At 40.0% G+C, this 21,462-nt stretch overlaps 1 protein-coding gene across 1 annotated transcript in view; it reads left to right on the top strand.

Moving 5' to 3' along the window:
• Nucleotides 1-20,537, top strand: part of GALNT17 (polypeptide N-acetylgalactosaminyltransferase 17) — an 828,236-nt gene extending 807,699 nt beyond the window's left edge. The window contains exons 9-11 of the mRNA XM_077296430.1: nt 1,713-1,808; nt 7,824-7,991; nt 18,190-20,537. Coding sequence (XP_077152545.1) covers nt 1,713-1,808; nt 7,824-7,991; nt 18,190-18,318 — 393 coding nt within the window. The 3' untranslated portion in view covers nt 18,319-20,537. The remainder of the gene's footprint in view (nt 1-1,712; nt 1,809-7,823; nt 7,992-18,189) is intronic.
• Nucleotides 20,538-21,462: the final 925 nt, after the last annotated feature.

Genomic DNA, 21,462 nt, shown 5'->3' with positions numbered 1-21,462 from the left:
TAAGCCAATGGCTGGGGGCAGATGTATATAGCCTGGGAAGGAGGTAATACCCATGGAGGTTCTTAGGCTATTAATATCAGCTCACAGCTGTATAATTAGCCTTTACTGGCTGTTAAAAAGGGGACCCCCAAAAGATGACATAGGGTCCCCCTATAACTAATAATCAGCAATGGCTATGCAGACAGCTGTGGGCTGATATTAATAGACTAGGAAGGGGCCATGGATACTGGCTTCCCCCAGGCTAAAACATCAGCTCTCAGCCACCCCAGAAAAGGTGCATCTCTAAGATGTGCCAATTCTGGCACTTAGCCTTGCTCTTTCTACTTGGGGGGGTTCATGTCACCATCAGGTGACATCAAGCCCCAATGTTAGTAATGGAGAGGCGTCAATTATACGCCCCCATTACTAACCCCATAGTCACCTTGTAAGAAAACACAGACACCAAGAAAAAGCCCTTTAATTGAAAGAAAGACAGACTCTTTTAATATTCTTAATTAAACCATTTTTGTACAACTTTGTCTACTCCCCCGATGCCCTCGTTATCTGTAACAGTGGTAAAAAAAACAAACAACAGTATTCCTCACCTTTCCACAGAGATGCTTAAATCCTTTTATTCCACGTCAGTTCCACCTCTGCTACATCTAGATGGCAGGCTTCATGTGCTCAATGTCTCTGTCTGAACTGCTATTCCCTGTCTGAGGGCACCACGAGTGTGAAAAATTTATCCTGCTCGTGGTGCCGTCTGACAGGGAATAGGAGTTCACGGCCAATTAACTCACCTATGTGACGGAAATTTTCCCACGGTGCTCACACTGACGTCAGATTGGTGAAGTGAGTTCACTGGCTGTGAACTTCCGAAAAATAATCTTTTAATAACTAAATACATGTCCAGTAATTTGCACACACACTGTACTAATTGTATTTGTCACTAATTGTATTTGTCACTAACATCAATGTACAGCTCTGTTAAAAATTAAGAGACCACCACATCAAAATTCTGGAATGTAATCAAAAAAACAAATCTTTTCTAGTACACTATATTATACAGTTGTTCAAAGTACCTTTTAAAATTTAATAGCAGATACTTTTTACTGACAGGATACATTGCGTCAATCAAATATGACTTTGTAGTTGTTTTGCCTTGAACAGGAATATTGGATAGCATTTATCTTTCAATATGTGTCTGAAATATAAACAGCATCAATTTAAGCTGTGCTTTATAGCGAATTTGTATTTTATGTAGCCTCAAACCATTATTAAAATTAATATGAATGCTAAAACAAATTTGTTCTTCAATTTATATGGACAACGTGCTTTCTAGATGAATGTACATATAGGTAGAGTTTTATCCATTTACAGAATGAATAGACACAACAAGTCAATAAAATATTTCTCACTAGGCTGCTATGTTGATTTTTCATTTTTCACATATTTGGTAATTTGTTCTCTGATATCCTTTGCTATAGCAGAATATTGTAGTCAAAATTTAAACAATGTTGAATTTATAAGTAGTCTGTCAGGATGAATGAGCTGGAATCCATGGCATAAAGTGCAAAAAAATTATGCAACTATTGACCAACTTCAAGAAGTTGAACATTATTTTGAAGGGCATTGTTCCGTTTCAGTGCTGCCTAAGCGATCTTTCGACAGGCTTCAAAATGTTCTTTTAAGTAGAAACAAAATAAAAAAACCTCATGTTCTTCTTTCCTCAGCTACGAAACAACAAAGCTAAAGATGTTTGTCTAGACCAAGGCCCACAGGAGAATCACACAGCTATAATGTATCCGTGCCATGGATGGGGCCCTCAGGTTAGATCTCTTTCTATTTGTTTTATGCTTCATGGTTCATCAGTTAGAATCACATATAGATGATTATAATGATTTACTCAATTGAGCAGTAACAGTTTGGTTATTCTGGAATAATGAACTTGTGGTAATTTCATTACTTTGGGGCTTGTTTATCAAGCATAAATATCCATAAAACCACTGAAGTGGTATTATTCCTGACTTTTGTAAAAAAAATCTAATTATCAAATGCATCAGCAGCAGATTCATTAGCTCAGATATAATGTAATAGGAGATCATTACCCATTTAGAAAGGGAACCAGGTCATAGAAGTTGGTATACATTCATACCTTACTTAAGTTTACTACTGTACAATTTTAAATTTACTTGAACTTTTTCCCCATTTTCTTTACTTTTGAATAATCAATTACTGGATTTAGATATATGGTACATAATTGTAATTTGAAATATATTTTAGAATCAGTATTAAAATGAAATATTCTTGTGGACCTGCATTTTTTTTTTTTAATTACGGAGTATTTTGCTTTGCTATTTCTGGCACATGCCAGTCTTATTAGACAAAGCTGCTGGAATAAGATGTACCTGCCACTTAATGAATTTGGCGCATCTTACAAGTTCTGTGTACCAACACTACACATTTATTCTAGTCATAGACAGGAGTGCGTTTCTGGATTAAGCTATGCCACTAAGGTAACATAACTTTTTATGAATTTGACTAGGCTGTCAAGATCTATGGGCAGGACATACATCTCCCAGAAAGTATACCAAAAGCGCTTGGCTGCTACCAATGTGAGACATGTAATAACAGATAGTATGTTCTCTTGATCTCATTTAAGAGCTGTATGTGATTATACCACAGTAGAGCAGAGCTGAAATTAGTGTCATAAACATCACATATGCAGCTGCCATTCTACTCTCATAGTGCTTTCAGCTGTAGAGATTTGCCTGATTACAGCTAACCCTTCTTCAGATTACATTTAAAAGGAAGACAGTGTGGAGGAAGCGGTGCTACAGCTGAGCTGACATCACTATGAGACTAGTGCTACAACTGCAGATGTGTTTATAATGAGACAGGCCTGATTTAGTTATAATCACACATAGCTCTGCAGTGAGATCAGGTCAACAGACTGTCAGCCACTACATGTCTCACACTGGTAACACCCCCTTTCATTTAAAACAAATTCTGAAAGCAAATTATCAGGAAGATCTGTGTCCTGTTCAAATAATGCAACAGCTCAGTTACCTATTAAGTATATGTGGATTTGATTTCTCTACAATAATATATTGGGTCACAGTAATCAAGGTATCATTTTATTCATCTTTCTTTAACCTGCATGCAACTTTCTATCATCTGCATGAAAGTTTAATAGGGTTGATCTTACTGATAAATTTCCCTTTAATGAAGAATTTGGTCCAAAAATAAAAACAGCCTTCAGGCATAAAAACTAGTCCAAAACAGTTGCAAATGCAGAAATGAATTGGGCCCAGTTCTTCCTGTTCACAACCAGCTTGTTCACAAAATAAAGCTGACCACCTGAGTGCCTATTTACCCAAGACATGTCATATGTTTTCAAATATTTTCATATATTATTTTGTAATGATCAGAATATTTTCAGAATATATTGGCCATTGAAAAAAATAATCATGTTTATTCCTGTATGTGTATTTCCTTACTAATCCCCAATTAAGGCTGCCAATTTGGAACTACAATCTCCAGAATGGCTTAAAAACATTTGTCCAAAAGTCACTTTTTTGCCTTTGCTTGACCACACAATTTTATGGCATATTTTAGCTCGGTCACTGTTTTTCTATAAACTCCAAAACTTTCATTTTTTTTGTCTTCTTTCTTCTGACTCTAGTATATAATAAATTGCTATATAACTAAGGTTACTTCTGCTCTAAACAAAACACATTTAGTTTTCTGAACCTTTTTTTAAATCTTTGTGTGGCTAGGTTAAACAAGAAGATAAAATCACTAAACATCTTGCTTTATTATCATAAATGATAATCAGTGGCTCAGTAATTATATATTGAACATAATGAATAACTGTTTTTTTTTTTAATGCTATAAACTGCATTTGATTATAATATGCTTATCTGGCAGAAAAATAACAGAAGCATTCAAATATATGAAACACCATATAATACACTTTAATAAACTGATTTAATTCTGATCCTGTAAACAATGAGGATATAAAAAAAGATCCTTATATGGGGTTCACTTCACACTTAATACAGTGCTGTGCAAATTAATTGGGACAAAGCATTTTTTAAGTTAAATCGTAAGTTGGTTACCAGTTAGTGATTCAAACCAGTTTTAATATATAATAAATAAATCTTGGTCAACTAGCCAGTGGAAAAAGGTAATTTTCAGAATTAGTATGTAACAGTGCATTATAACATTTTATTTTTTTGCTTTGTCCCAATTAATTTGCACAGCACTGTAAGATAAACCCACTTTTTTTAATACATTATTGAAATGCCTGAAATTTTGAGTTAATGCATCATATGACAAAGTAAATTTTGATGTAATCTATGAGTCAGCTGTCATGATTCCTCCACTCAGTGAGTGATTGTTTTGCTGTCTTATGGAATCTTGGTCATGCTGTCGGTGATTTGATTGACAGCTCACCCATACAGTTTTGTGATGGGCATGCTGAGCTATCGGTAATTTCATTGACAGCTTTGGCTATCCTATCTGTGACTAGGAGGTGCTGGGCTTTTTCCAGGTGTTGTTTGTTCTGGAGATTGCCCAGGTACTTATCTGATGCCTGCCAGATGTAGATTGTGCCTGATTCTGTTGTTCTGAGTTGTAATCTTCAGCTGCCTGACCCTTTAGACCATGTTCTGGCAATATCTTTGTCTTTTTCTTTTGTTTTGATCCGCTATCCCCTGGTATTTTGACTCCGGACCATGACCTGACTTATGCCTTTGTCTTTACCCTTGTTTTTTTATGTGCTCTCTTGATATTCACCCCGGAATGTCTGACTTCCCTTGCTCACAGTCTGTAAGACAGTAGTGACTAGCGTCACATTACCACAGTCTAAAGCTGATCAAACACAGAGAAAAGTTGTCCAACCCTGTCATATTTTGTGCAGTTGACCAACCAAAAATCTTATGTTATCAAACTCACAGAAAGAATATGAGTCCCACTTAATTTAAAGTAAAATCTAGGTAAGTGAATGTAGCTACCCATATAGTAACTGGAAAATGGGTGTATACTCCCAATATACAATAAGGACAAAAAGAAAAAATGGAGTTCCATACATATAAATTAAAAAATGTATACATTTTATTACAATTGATACTATACAAAATGTCACAAATCAAAGCATAAACAAAGAGCACAAAAGACCCTAGTAACAAACAAATAGGTCCCAGGCATATTAACTAGTAATAGCCATCACCATGGTGCTAGTACAGAGCACTGTAAATTTTAACTACATATGGTTCATAAATGGCAGTATTTACCTCAATGTTAACCAAAATATCCCTCTAGTAGCACATTTTCCTGAGGCTGTCACAGTGACTTTAAGCCTCCACAAAGGAAAAACAAGGGAAAGAGAAAAAACAGTGCACTTAATAGACACAAAGCTTACCCATGATGGACGTAACAGAATGCCAAGGGACCGGATCCACCCCCTGATGCGCGTTTCGCGTAGGTTTTATCAAAAGGGAATGTGTCAAGCCTACCCCAAACCAGCATTTTATAGTGGCATTCGCTATGCGGCGTGTCCTTACTGCGCATGCGCATCGCCGTCACCACCGGAAATGGTTGTCCCACTCCCCGGCATTCGCCAAGAGCGCACATCAAGGGGAAATCCCCCAGTGACGTCAAAAGACATGCACACTTGGAAACTTGAAGCCAGAGATGCAAGGCCCCTCCAGCAGGTGCAGGGCGCATGCGCAGGACACAGCCACCATACCAAAAACTGGCAACAAAGGAGGACTCAAAGGGCAAAAATAGAGCGTACGATCTGGGATTAATGAATAATACCAAAAAGGTGTATATTGAGCACAAAAATATTTTTGTGCTCAATATACACCTTTTTTGGCAATAATCCCTGACTAGATGGCTGTAATACGCTATCCCTACTGCAACAGCTCACCCTACACGAATTGCAGATAAGAGAGGTATTACCATATTAGAGAATAGAATCTATATGATTTAGCCCTGAAAAAAGCAATTAGTTTAACGTAGCAGCATCAAGGACTGTTATTTCATCAACACTGCTGGGAAATATAGTGGAGCGTTTCGCATCTACTCAGCCTGATATGATATGGAGGAGATCAGAGCTTCTGTACTCTCTGCACAAAGTCTCTTGTCCTGGCTTTGAAATCTTCTATGCAGTGTGAGAACTCCCTATGTGATGACCACCTGACAGCCGACAACAATGCACTGGATACTATACCAAAAATGTTCCCTCAAGTGGAATGTGAAGCCACAGAAAAGTATTTTTTAAGTCTCCTAGACTGGTAAAGGGTATGCACTAAGTGCAAGAGATGCCAAAAATTAGAAGGAGGCACTTCAATACCCCTTTGAAGAGATGTAGTGGCAGGCCTCAGAAAACATTTTTCCCCATTATTAACCCTTTAATTTCCGGAGGTTTTGTGTTTTCATTTTTCACTCCCCTCCTTCCCATAATGTTTTTATTTTTCCATCAATATGGCCGTGTGAGGGCTTGCTTTTTGAGGGATTAGTTGTACTTTTGAACAACATAATTGGTTTTACCATGTCGTTTACTAGAAAATAGGAAAAAAAATCCAAGTGCAGTGAAATTGCAAAAAAGCGCAATCCCACGATTTTTTTTTGGCATTTTTACTAGGTTCACTAGATTCTAAAATTGACCTGCCACTATGTTTCTACAGGTCATTACGACTTCATGGACACCAAATATGTCTAGGTTTTTTTTTAACTAAGTGGTGAAAAAAAATTCCAAACTTTGCTAAAATAAATAAATAAATACATAAATAAATAAATAAATAAATTGTGCCATATTCCGTAGCATCTCCATTTTTCGTGATCTCGGGTTGGGTGAGGGCTTATTTTTTGTGTGCTGAGTAGTGATGAGGGAATATACTCGGTACTCGAAATTTCCTGAGCTCGCTCGGGTGTACTCTAAGTATATGTAAGTAGTTGGAGATTTAGTTTTCAGTGCCGCAGCTGAATGATTTACATCTGTTAGCCAACATAAGTACATGTGGGGATTCCCTAGCAACCAGGCAACATCCACATGTACTCAGCCTGGCTAGAAGCTGTAAATCATTTAGTTGCCGCTATGAAAACTAAATCTCCGAACAGTCATTAGTACTCGGAGGTCACCCGAGCGTGCTCGGAAAAACCTGAGCAACGAGTACACTCGCTCATCACTAATAGTAATCAGTGCCAATTATGTATAGTATGCATTGGTCTTTGGACCCCCCATATTTTGGGGGCCCCACACAACAGATGAAAAATACTATTGATTTCATGTTGAAAGAAACGTAGAATCAGCATGCAAGCACTGCCAGCTGACATTGGATGCTGGCTGGGGTGATAGAGCTCTGTTGTGAACATTGCAGCAAGTGGCAGTGAAATTATGTTTCAGCTGTCGAATGTATGTAAGAATTAATGAGCAGTCGAGGGGGTTCATCTATGCTATCAAACATAGCAACTGAATGATTGTCCAGAACAGGCAGTGGGAGTGGAGGAGAGGTAAATGGCTGTGAGTCCTCGCTGACTCTAGATAATAATATGACATTCACAGAGAAGTAGAAGCTTTGTGAACATATACGAGTATGGATGAGATGGACTTTTGCTAATCTCCTTTTCTGTCTCATAATGAAGTTTGATTAATCTAAATTTTGTTTTGTGTGATAAAATGTATTTGGTGTATTAAGATTGTTAGCAAATTTAAAAATACATTAGGAATTAATTTAATTGAGGTGGCCCAAGATTTTTATTTCCCAGGGGCCTGCACAGGTTTTAATCCAGCACTGATAGTAACGCTAATTCCTATTTTCTATATGTGTTCACAGCTTGGGAGATATACAAAAGAAGGCTACCTCCATCTGGGTACTCTAGGGAGCACAATCCTCTTGCCTGACACCCGCTGCTTAGTGGATAACAAAAAAAATAAATTTCCTCAACTTATGGATTGTGATAAAGTGAAAAGCACACTTCATAAACGCTGGAGTTTTATACAGGTAACTATGAGGTACTATTGGTCAATTAAGAGACATCTTGGAATTTGTATTTAAAAAGGAACTGTACATACAAGAAACTTTGCATAAATTAATAGTACTGGTGATTAAAGGGAACCTGTCACCCCCAAAATCAAAGGTGAGCTATGCCCACCAGCATCAGGGGCTTATCTACAGCATTCTGGAATGCTGTAGATAAGCCCCCGAGGTATCCTGAAAGATGAGAAAAAGAGGTTAGAGTATACTCACCTGGGCGGGCCGTCTGATCTGATGGGCGTCGCAGTATGGTCCGGGACCTCCCATCTTCATAGGATGATGTCCTCTTCTTGTCTTCACGCTGCGGCTCCAGCACAGGCATACTTTGTCTGCCTTGTTGAGGGCAGAGCAAAGTACTGCAGTGCGCAGGTGCTGGGCCTCTCTGACCTTTCCCGGCACCTGCGCACTGCAGTACTTTGCTCTGCCCTCAACAAGGCAGACAAAGTACGCCTGCACCGGAGCCGCAGCGTGAAGACAAGAAGAGGACGTCATCGTAAGAAGATGGGAGGCCCTGGACTGGACCGGGATGCCCATCGGACCGGACCGCAGCGAGACCGGCCCTGGGTGAGTATAATCTAACCTCTTTTTCTCATCTTTCAGGTTACATCAGGGGTCACTGGTTCCCTTTAAACTAAAAATTTGTAATGTGTCTTATCAGAGAAATCAGCTTCCTTCTCCAGTAATCAGACAATTCTTCACCTTCACCTGCCTCCTGAACTAACCATCCACTCTGAAAAAGCAACTCAAGTCCATCTTGCCCAGAGGAGACTGCATGTATCACGTGACACAGCCCATTATATGCTACGGAAGGGAGGAAGAGTGAACAGCAGGAAAGGGGACAGACTGAGTCAGACAAAAAAACATTCTGTTGAGCTCTGTAGCAAGTGTTTACCACACATCGCAGGTTGATTCAGATCAACACAGCTCAGCTTTGCTGTCTAATATACTCTATGTTGATGCAGCTTGTGTCTGTGAGCTAAAAAGTGAAAGAAAGCAGGCATCTACTTCTCTGTGGTGTGCTGTTTATTGCAGAAATCACTGCAGATCATCTTCCACCAGTCCAGGATACACAGGTCAAAACTGATGAAAATGCAGGATACATGGCATATAGTGGCTGGAAGTTATGTTATTCCTCATGTACACACACACAGGACACCTTATTCTTAATAGTTTCTTGAATGCACTATAATGAAATATTGATCATTTATTTAGTTTAAAAAACAGTGTTTTTGCATTTTAAACCTTGAATGCAAATGTTTTCCATAATATTTTATTTAATTTATGCATAAGTTGTGTTGCTTTTCAGACACAGTTAATGTTGTACTAATCAACAATTATCAATTGTAACGAGAGAAAAATGAATATGGTGAACAGTGGCAGAAATCAAGCATATCATTGTATTATGGTTGTCAAAAATGTGGTTTGGCATATGGGAAAACCCATAAAATATACTTTATTAGTAGCAATTAAAAGTAGAAAGATCAATAATTGTTCCCAATCACAGAAACAAAAAGCTGGCAAAACTAATTCAGACGGTCATAGTAAAAAAATCACAAGACCAGCATATACAACCAGGATAACGTTATGCATGTAAATATATATTGGGTGTAGTGGTGATTAAGTGTAAGAAGCAAAGCTATAAAAGCAATGTATCAATTAGCTCTTCCTCAAAAATCCATATATGTCACCATACCTGACGGAGGAGGTTGACAGCTTACATATCACACTGGAAGAAGACAGAAAAAACAATCATCGAATATTATTGACTATCCCTTGCTGTTGTAATTGTAACCCAAACATACTATTCATAGGATAATAATAATAATCTTTATATAGTGCTAACATATTCCGCAGCGCTTTACAGTTTTGCACACATTAGCATCACTGTCCCCGATGGGGCTCACAATCTAAATCAGTATGTCTTTGGAATGTGGGAGGAAACTGGAGTACCCAGAGGAAACCCACGCAAACACGGAGAGAACATACAAACTCTTTGCAGATGTTGTCCTGCGGTGCTAACCACTACTCCACCATGCTGCCCAAAATATGCTCAAAGAAAATCCGCATTAGAACAAGCAAACATATGGTGCCACAGCTGATCAATGCTAATTTACCGAAAGTTATGTGCCTACATAATCCACAATAAACAGCAGACTTAATTAGGGTACTTGTCACACAACAGGAAAAGTATATTTGCAAATAACAGTTTACAAGGGTGTCCTTCAAAATACAAATAAGTCCAATATAGCCAGCATCGGACTGGGGTGGCAAGGACCAACCAGTAACATTGATTCTGGCGGCCACTGATCAGCTTCATACAAATATTATATTACCCTATTTTACATATTGAAATCTGCTTCTGTATAATACACTGGGTAGTTTATTCAATAATTGATGAGATACTGCCTTTGTCTGCACATAGTGACTCAAATGTTTTAAGCCAACGTCTGCAAATGTTGGGGGTAAGAGGTTTACTCCTATACAGTTGTCTACTGGAGGATTCCCCTGTTGTCCTGTGGGTCCGGGCATGCATATAGGTACCACTCCAACGCTGCCTTCAAAACATTCCCTCATGGATAGTGGTTCATCAGGAGGCTTGAAAGATAGTTGATCACAAGAAGCTCCAGGGAAATTATGGATGGAATTCATGGATATTAGCATTATTATTTAATTCCCTGAAGCTTCTTATCAAAAATGTTCCAAGGAGTATGAGAAAGAAAGAAAGAAAGAAAGAAAGAAAGAAAGAAAGAATGAAAGGAAAGAAAGAAAAAACAAAGAAAGAAGGAAGGAAAGAAAGGAAGTTAAAAGAAAGAAAGGGAGAGAGAGGAAGGAAAGAAAAGAAAGGAAGAGAGAGAAAGAAGGAAGGAAGGAAAGAAGTTAAGGAAGGGGAAGGAGGAAGGGGGGAAGGAGGAAGGGAGGAAGGAAAGAAAGAACAAATTTAATCACCCTATTGTCATATTATTCTTAAATTTTTAGGAGAATTAGCAGTGGCATTTCAGAATGCAGAGGTTTAGGAAAAGTGGCTGTTGGATGTTTTGTTTTTAAATCATACAAATATTTGCTGTACTAAAACAGGCAAATCACAGAAACTTATATTATTAATTGTCACATTTGATAATATGCTTATTAGAGATCAAAATATCAAGCAGGAAAATAGTACCCGGAGAATTAATACAACACAATAACTGGCAAGGGCAGAGTATAGCAAGGGGATGTACTGTAAATAGGGCATCTCTCACCATCAGTGGCCACCAAATCCTCCTACTCATTGTATTCACACAGATTTGCTGCAGAAATATCTACAAATGCAAATCTGCTCTGTAGAACTGAATTAGGCTATTTGTGGAGCATAGCGTGTACATAGATTTCAGACTCTATTCAGATATAAAGAACATTTCTGCAACAAATCTGTGACACGTGAACTTGCCCTTACTTTTAGAATAACAAAATGTGTCAATATATAACAAATATTTAAAATAAACCAGAAATACTTTACATATATCTTTGGGTGTAATTTGGCTTTAACCCCTTCATGACCCAGCCTATTTTGGCCTTAATGACCTTGCCGTTTTTTGCAATTCTGACCAGTGTCCCTTTATGAGGTAATAACTCAGGAACGCTTCAACGGATCCTAGCGATTCTGAGATTGTTTTTTCGTGACATATTGCGCTTCATGTTAGTGGTAAATTTAGGTCGATAATTTCTGAGTTTATTTGTGAAAAAAACGGAAATTTGGCGAAAATTTTGAAAATTTCGCAATTTTCACATTTTGAATTTTTATTCTGTTAAACCAGAGAGTTATGTGACACAAAATAGTTAATAAATAACATTTCCCACATGTCTACTTTACATCAGCACAATCTTGGAAACAAATTTTTTTTTTGCTAGGAAGTTATAAGGGTTAAAATTTGACCAGTGATTTCTCATTTTTACAACAAAATTTACAAAACCATTTTTTTTAGGGACCACCTCACATTTGAAGTCAGTTTGAGGGTTCTATATGGCTGAAAATACCCCAAAGTGACACCATTCTAAAAACTGCACCCCTCAAGGTGCTCAAAACCACATTCAAGAAGTTTATTAACCCTTCAGGTGTTTCACAGCAGCAGAAGCAACATGGAAGGAAAAAATGAACATTTAACTTTTTAGTCACAAAAATGATCTTTTAGCAACATTTTTTTTATTTTCCCAAGGGTAAAAGGAAAAACTGGACCACGAACAATGTTGTCCAATTTGTCCTGAGTACGCTGATACCTCATATGTGGGGGTAAACCACTGTTTGGGCATACGGCAGGGCTTGGAAGGAAAGGAGCGCCATTTGACTTTTTGAATGAAAAATTGGCTCCAATCTTTAGCGGACACCATGTCGCGTTTGGAGAGCCCCCGTGTGCCTAAACATTGGAGCTCCCCCACAAGTGACCCCATTTTGGAAACTAGACCCCCCAAGGAACTTATCTAGAAGCATAGTGAGCACTTTAAACCCCAAGGTGCTTCACAAATTGATCCGTAAAAATTAAACAGTACTTTTTTTTCACAAAAAAATTATTTTAGCCTCAATTTTTTCATTTTCACATGGGCAACAGGATAAAATGGATCCTAAAATTTGTTGGACAATTTCTCCTGAGTACACTGATACCTCACATGTGGGGGTAAACCACTGTTTGGGCACATGGTAAGGCTCGGAAGGGAAGGAGCGCCATTTGACTTTTTGAATGAAAAATGATCTCCATCGCTAGCAGAGACCATGTCGCGTTTGGAGAGCCCCCGTGTGCCTAAACATTGGAGCTCCCCCACAAGTGACCCCATTTTGGAAACTAGACCCCCCAAGGAACTTATCTAGAAGCATAGTGAGCACTTTAAACCCCCAGGTGCTTCACAAATTGATCCGTAAAAATTAAACAGTAATTTTTTTTCACAAAAAAATTATTTTAGCCTCAATTTTTTCATTTTCACATGGGCAACAGGATAAAATGGATCCTAAAATTTGTTGGACAATTTCTCCTGAGTACACTGATACCTCACATGTGGGGGTAAACCACTGTTTGGGCACATGGTAAGGCTCGGAAGGGAAGGAGCGCCATTTGACTTTTTGAATGAAAAATGATCTCCATCGCTAGCAGAGACCATGTCACGTTTGGAGAGCCCCCGTGTGCCTAAACATTGGAGCGCTCGCACAAGTGACCCCATTTTGGAAAGTAGACCCCCCAAGGAACTTATCTAGAAGCATAGTGAGCACTTTAAACTCTCAGGTGCTTCACAAATTGATCCGTAAAAATTAAAAAGTACTTTTTTTTCACACAAAATTTCTTTTAGCCTCAATTTTTTCATTTTCACATGGGCAACAGGATAAAATGGATCCTAAAATTTGTTGGGCAATTTCTGCTGAGTATGTTGATACCTCATATGTGGGGGTAAACCACTGTTTGGGTGCACGGCAAGGCTCGGAAGGGGAGGCGTGCCATTTGACTTTTTGAATGGAAAATTAGCTCCAATCGTTAGCGAACACCATGTCGCGTTTGGAGAGCCCCTGTGTGCCTAAACATTGGAGCTCCCCTACACGTGACCCCATTTTGGAAACTAGACCCCCCATGGAACTTATCTAGATGCATAGTGAGCACTTATAACCCCCAGGTGCTTCACAGAAGTTTATAACGCAGAGCCGTGAAAATAAAAAAATAATTTTTCTTTCCTCAAAAATGAGTTTTAGCCCAGGATTTTTTAATTTTCCAAGGGTAATAGGAGAAATTGGACCCCAAATGTTGTTGTCCAGTTTGTCCTGAGTACGATGATACCCCATATGTGGGGGTAAACCACTGTTTGGGCACACGGCAGGGCTCGGAAGGGAAGGCACGCCATTTGGCTTTTTGAATGGAAAATTAGCTCCAATCATTAGCGGACACCATGTCACGTTTGGAGAGCCCCTGTGTGCCTAAACATTGGAGCTCCCTAACAAGTGACCCCATTTTGGAAACTAGACCTCCCAAGGAACTAATCTAGATGTGTGGTGAGCACTTTGAACCCCCAAGTGCTTCGCAGAAGTTTATAACGCAGAGCCGTGAAAATAATAAATGTGTTTCCTTTCCTCAAAAATATTTTTTTAGCCCAGAATTTTTTATTTTTGCAAGGGTAACAGGAGAAATTGGACCCCAAAAGTTGTTGTCCAGTTTCTCCTGAGTACGGTGATACCCCATATGTGGGGGTAAACCACTGTTTGGGCACATGCCGGGGCTCGGAAGGGAAGTAGTGATGTTTTGGAATGCAGACTTTGATGGAATGCTCTGCGGGCGTCACGTTGCATTTGCAGAGCCCCTGATGTGCCTAAACAGTAGGAACTCCCCACAAGTGACTCCATTTTGGAAACTAGACCCCCCAAGGAACTTATCTAGATGTGTGGTGAGCACTTTGAACCCCCAAGTGCTTCACAGAAGTTTATAACGCAGAGCCGTGAAAATAATAAATGTGTTTCCTTTCCTCAAAAAAATTTTTTTAGCCCAGAATTTTTTATTTTTGCAAGGGTAACAGGAGAAATTGGACCCCAAAAGTTGTTGTCCAGTTTCTCCTGAGTACGCTGATACCCCATATGTGGGGGTAAACCACTGTTTGGGCACATGCCGGGGCTCGGAAGGGAAGTAGTGACGTTTTGGAATGCAGACTTTGATGGAATGGTCTGCTGGCGTCACGTTGCATTTGCAGAGCCCCTGATGTGCCTAAACAGTAGAAACACCCCACAAGTGACCCCATTTTGGAAACTAGACCCCCCCAAGGAACTTATCTAGATGTGTGATGAGCACATTCAACCCCCAAGTGCTTCACAGAAGTTTACAACGCAGAGCCGTGAAAATAAAAAATCATTTTTCTTTCCTCAAAAAAGATGTTTTAGCAAGCAATTTTTTATTTTCACAAGGGTAACAGGAGAAATTGGGCCCCAATGTTTGTTGCCCAGTTTGTTGTGAGTACAGTGATACCCCATATGTGGGGGTAAACCACTGTTTGGGCGCACGTCAGGGCTCGGAAGGGAAGTAGTGACATTTGAAATGCAGACTTTGATGGAATGGTCTGCGGGCGTCACGTTGCATTTGTAGAGCCCCTGATGTGCCTAAACAGTAGAAACACCCCACAAGTGACCCCATTTTGGAAACTAGACCCCCCAAGGAACTTATCTAGATGTGTGATGAGCACATTCAACCCCCAAGTGCTTCACAGAAGTTTACAACGCAGAGCCGTGAAAATAAAAAATCATTTTTCTTTCCTCAAAAAAGATGTTTTAGCAAGCAATTTTTTATTTTCACAAGGGTAACAGGAGAAATTGGGCCCCAATGTTTGTTGCCCAGTTTGTTGTGAGTACAGTGATACCCCATATGTGGGGGTAAACCACTGTTTGGGCGCACGTCAGGGCTCGGAAGGGAAGTAGTGACATTTGAAATGCAGACTTTGATGGAATGGTCTGCGGGCGTCACGTTGCATTTGCAGAGCCCCTGATGTGCCTAAACAGTAGAAACACCCCACAAGTGACCCCATTTTGGAAACTAGACCCCCCAAGGAACTTATCTAGATGTGTGATGAGCACATTCAACCCCCAAGTGCTTCACAGAAGTTTACAACGCAGAGCCGTGAAAATAAAAAATCATTTTTCTTTCCTCAAAAAAGATGTTTTAGCAAGCAATTTTTTATTTTCACAAGGGTAACAGGTGAAATTGGGCCCCAATGTTTGTTGCCCAGTTTGTTGTGAGTACAGTGATACCCCATATGTGGGGGTAAACCACTGTTTGGGCGCACGTCAGGGCTCGGAAGGGAAGTAGTGACATTTGAAATGCAGACTTTGATGGAATGGTCTGCGGGCGTCACGTTGCATTTGCAGAGCCCCTGATGTGCCTAAACAGTAGAAACACCCCACAAGTGACCCCATTTTGGAAACTAGACCCCCCAAGGAACTTATCTAGATGTGTGATGAGCACGTTCAACCTCCAAGTGCTTCACAGAAGTTTACAACGCAGAGCCGTGAAAATAAAAAATAATTCTTCTTTCCTCAAAAATTATGTCTTAGCAAGTAATTTTTTATTTTTGCAAGGGTAACAGGAGAAATTGGACCCCAACAGTTGTTGCCCAGTTTGTCCTGAGTACGCTGGTACCCCAAATGTGGGGGTAAACCACTGTTTGGGCACACGTCGGGGCTTGGAAGGGAGGGAGCACCATTTGACTTTTTGAATGCAAGATTGGCTGGAATCAATGGTGGCGCCATGTTGCGTTTGGAGACCCCTGATGTGCCCTAACAGTGGAAACCCCTCATTTCTAACTTCAACACTAACCCCAACACACCCCTAATCCTAATCCCAACTGTAGCCATAACCCTAATCCCAACCCTAACCCCAACACACCCCTAACCACAACCCTAACCCCAACACACCCGTAACCCTAATTCCAACCCTAGCCCTAATTCCAACCCTAACCCTAAGGGTATGTGCCCACGTAGCGGATTCGTGTGAGATTTTTCCGCACGACTTTTGAAAAATCTGCAAGTAAAAGGCACTGCGTTTTACCTGCGGATTTATAGCAGATTTCCAGTGTTTTTTTGTGCGGATTTCACCTGCGGATTCCTATTGAGGAACAGGTGTAAAACGCTGCGGAATCCGCACAAAGAATTGACATGCTGTGGAAAATACAACGCAGCGTTTCTGCACGGAATTTTCCGCACCATGGGCACAGCGGATTTGGTTTTCCATAGGTGTACACGGTACTGTAAACCTGATGGAAAACTGCTACGAATTCGCAGCGGCCAATCCGCTGCGGATCCGCGGCCGATCCGCTGCGGATCCGCGGCCGATCCGCTGCGGATCCGCGGCCGATCCGCTGCGGATCCGCGGCCGATCCGCTGCGGATCCGCGGCCGATCCGCACATGCCATAACCCTAACCCTACCCGTAACCCTAACCCTAGTTCTAACCCTAACCCTAGTTCTAACCCTAACCACAGTGGGAAAAAAAAAATATATATATTTTCTTTATTTTATTATTGTCCCTATCTATGGGGGTGATAAAGGGGGGGGTTTATTTATTATTTTTTTTATTTTGATCGCTGTGGTAGAACCTGCCACAGCGATCAAAATGTACCTGTAAGGAATCTGCCGGCCGGCGGGCGTACTGAGCATGCGCCCGCCATTTTGGAAGATGGCGGCGCCCAGCGAGGAGACGGCCGGACACCGGGAGGATCGGTAAGTATGAAGGGGTGGTGGGGGGGTGGATCTGAGCACAGGGGGGGTGATCGGAGGACGGGGGGAGCGGACAGCAGGACGGGGGAGCGGGCAGGAGCACGGGGCAGCGGAGCACAGGACGGAGGGGACCGGACCCCATAACGGAGCGGTGGGGGGGCGATCGGTGGGGTGGGGGGGTGGTCACTTCAGGTTTTCCAGCCATGGCCGATGATATTGCAGCATCGGCCATGGCTGGATTGTAATATTTCACCTGTTTTTTAGGTGAAATATTACAAATCGCTCTGATTGGCAGTTTCACTTTCAACAGCCAATCAGAGCGATCGTAGCCACGGGGGGGTGAAGCCACCCCCCCTGGGCTGAAGCACCACTCCCCCTCTCCCTGCAGATCGGGTAAAATAGGAGTTAACCCTTTCACCCGATCTGCAGGGACGCGATCATTCCATGACGCCACATAGGCGTCATGGGTCGGATTGGCACGGGTTTTCATGACGCCTATGTGGCGTCATGGGTCGGGAAGGGGTTAAAGGGAACCTGTCACCCCCAGGCATTTGTAACTAAAAGAGCCATCTTGTGCAGCACTAATGCTGCATTCTGACAAGGTGGCTCTTTTAGTTATTGTTCATTGCACTGCAGAAATAATAGCTTTTGAATTTGGTCCCTCATACCTTCAAATCGTCCGGGGGGCAGGTCTTTCCTCCTCATCCAGACACAACACAGCCGTCACTCTGCGAGCCGGGCGCCTCCTCCTCGGCGTTATTCAGTTGTCCAGGCGCCTGCGCGGTCACATTCTGCCTTGGGCATGCGCAGTTCGCGCTGCCCGACCACTGACATCACTTGATGTCTTGTTTACTGCGCCTGCGTAACATATATATATATATTAAGCAAAGTTTTTATCTTTTGTAATTGATTCATTAAATTAAAGTTCCTTTAATGTTTTTCTATCACTTGTTTCTTTCAGAATGGAGCAATAATGAATAAAGGTACAGGACGCTGTCTAGAAGTTGAAAATAGGGGCAATGCAGGAATTGATTTGATTCTTCGGAGCTGTACAGGACAAAGGTGGACTATTAAGAACTTCATCAAATAAAAATAAATGCAGAGTGACCTGTTGTCTGGAGATCTTATAGACTAAATCTCTTGAAGAGATATCACTTCAGAATCAACTCTAGGAGTAATTCCATATCTACTGTGGAGTGGATCCGAAGTTTCTTCTTTAGAATTTTATTTAACAGCATCCATTGAATTTATTCTTTGGGATTAAAATGATCCAGTACCAAAATTATCCATTTTGCATGCTTGATTGTTAGTTTAAAGCTGAAAGCTCTGTGACTTAACATTTATTGAATTCCCTGATTATATCAGCACAAAGAAAAAGGATACAGAAGACACAGATTGTCTTTTATGCATCATTCTTTAAATTATCCTTTTTTTGCTCTTTTGAGAACACAGATCTTAGCGATTGATGCCCAAACCTGTGACTCTGTAGCCACATGTAACTCTTGGGCTCCCTGCATGTGTATCCCCAGCTGTTTGCAAATCAATATACCATTATGTACCATTAGAAACTGGGATGTAAAAGCATTACTAGAACTTGGTGCCAGAGCTAGAACCGCAATTTTGGCAGTACAGAACAGGTAACAGCAATATTGCTTGGTCATGTAACTGAAAGGATTTGTGAAATTAGTACTAGTTAAGTATGTTTCTCATGTGAGTATAAGAAAAGATAAACGATTTCTGAGTTAGTATAAAATAATAATAATAAAAATGCTTGTATTAGGCCAAGTGACTAATGTGCTCAACTTTTTTTTAAAAGAGGTTTCTGGAACTTTAATATTGATGACTGTGTAGTGGCCATGCAACTGCAAGCTCTCTCTCATTCAGTAAATAGGCAAGAGCTTGATTTACCAATTCTGGACCACTGCAGAATATTACACAATGGTTGAAACTGTGCCACTACCTATTCAATTAACGATTAGCTAATGATGGATGTTAAATCCCCAATGGTTGGAAATTATTGACCTATCCTAAGCAACAGTCATCAATGCCAAGGTCTCAAAAATCTCTGGTATGATAGTAGAACACCCTGATGCTACTGTTCAAATGGTTGGTTGGTTGCACAGCATTGTAGTTCTTCATCCTATTAAATCAGATTGATTAGATAATTTTTAGTGTATTCTAGAAGCAAATACAATAAGATCATAAGAGATCCATTTCATTACAAGGATAACTTTTCAAAGCTTTATAGACCCTCACATTGCAGTTTTGGAGGTACTGGTTGACCTGCTCCCAACTCTACCATGACAGATGATTTCAGGGAAAGATAAGGATCAGACAAATTTATTCACCCAATACTTTTGTTTTTGTAGACACACAAACCAAATCAGTGTGGCAGCAGTTTACCATTCTTTCCCCTAAAAGTGACAATATGAAGTATTTTTGGTTTAAAAATCCCATTTAACTGAATGTTTGCAATCTGTGGTAACAAAATGACTGAAAGACTCACAAAAGTTTGACAAATGTGCTCACTTCATTTCATCGCCTCACTTTAAAGGTGGGCATTGTTTATATTTGTGCCATTCTCCCTTCTTGGATAAACTGTATAATCTGTGTTTATCTTAAGACACAATGTAGCTAGAGATCAGCAGATCGACCAGCAGAAAATCAAATTAGAGTCAAATTTCCTGATATTCATGGTTTCTCACAAATTCAAGCATGAGATTTGATTTGTGGTTCACAAAGGAAAAACTTACCTGGCACCATTTCATGAAATCTAGTGGATTATTAAACATTTTTGGGAGAAAATTAAGCAAAACTGGTGAATAAAAATTTTAAATGATCCAATAATCTCTAAATGTATCCAAAGGTATTACAAATTGAAATAGGGACTTGGTTTACTTAAATATGGCTCATAGCAATGGTGATACATGAAGCAGTGCGATTACGCAACTCTATAAAATGTTACATTCCAAAGCTGATGGTAAATTAATAAAGGCAACAAAAGCAGGTACGCAAAGTAGTAATCTAATGTGTGTTCATTGCAGTTACTAAGCATTTAGCATCATACTGTATGGGTACCAAATGTTCAGTGGATAAAATTACATCTAAATAAAAACATTGCACACTTGAGCTTCAAATTGTAAATGAGGAAGAATACATTATTGATTTGAAGATCTGGTATTGTCTAATATGCAAATTTGCTAAGCATGTTTTTATTTGTTTTATAAACATGTCATGCGTAAATGTATTGATTTCAATGGAACTGGAACAATAAAAAAACAGCTCACAAATAAAGAAAACATGAAAAGACTTGCTTGATATCTTAAAAATATTGTACTCTGTATGATGTGTATGAATCCAGGAGAATGAAATTACTGGAGAGTTGGCATTTGGTGATGACCGCGCTGCTGCAGATGATGAATGAAGAAACTCACTGAAAATGTCAGCATGGCAAATACTAGTGAACAAAATCATCTACCAAATTTAAAGATAATGATAACCTGCTGATCCATAAAGTAATGGACACAATAACATGGACTGGTCGCTAGACATAAATGAACAAGGGGGGCAAACAAGCCAGAAAAAATGGCCAAAATAGTCCATAAATATCATAATATGAAAATTCTTTATTTAAACAATAAATGGAACAAACAATAGTACAGGTATGAGAATGGCGCACATGGAGTGCAAGCACTGTAAAAAAGTACAACTATAAACCAGAGTGTACGGATTCAGGGAACCACCTATCACCTCAATCTCATTAGGTCATAATAAATTAATCACTCCCCGTCAGAAAAAACAGACAAAGGGACAAGTAAATATAAATAGTAAACATGTCTGCCAATATTTTATGCCGCACCTAACAAATATAGAGTTCAATCATCAAAGGCAACATAATATTATGAAAATTCTTAGTCAGTAAGGACATGTACATAGCCGAAAGGGTGAGCATTACCTTAGGAGCGGCCCAGGTGTGAGGGTTACCGGAGTCCGTGCACTCACTCCGATGTACGTTTCGGACACTCTCCTTCCTCAGGGGACGCCGGTGCGATGGAGATTGATTTTACCACTTGCAGATTGCGTAATGCTTCTGTTTAATATAGGTATGAATCGCTATGGATACCGGCAGATACTTCCGGGGTCATTCATTTCTCATATTTCCGATGGCCAATGCTATTTAAACCTGCTGCTGGCACTGCTGTAGATGATGAGTAGTTCCACCATCTAAAGCAAG

Source organism: Ranitomeya variabilis, chromosome 3 (assembly GCF_051348905.1).
Source record: "Ranitomeya variabilis isolate aRanVar5 chromosome 3, aRanVar5.hap1, whole genome shotgun sequence".
In the NCBI taxonomy this organism is placed as follows: Eukaryota; Metazoa; Chordata; class Amphibia; order Anura; family Dendrobatidae; genus Ranitomeya; species Ranitomeya variabilis.
Note: the sequence above shows the minus strand (reverse complement) of the source record. Positions and strands in the feature narration are given on the sequence as shown.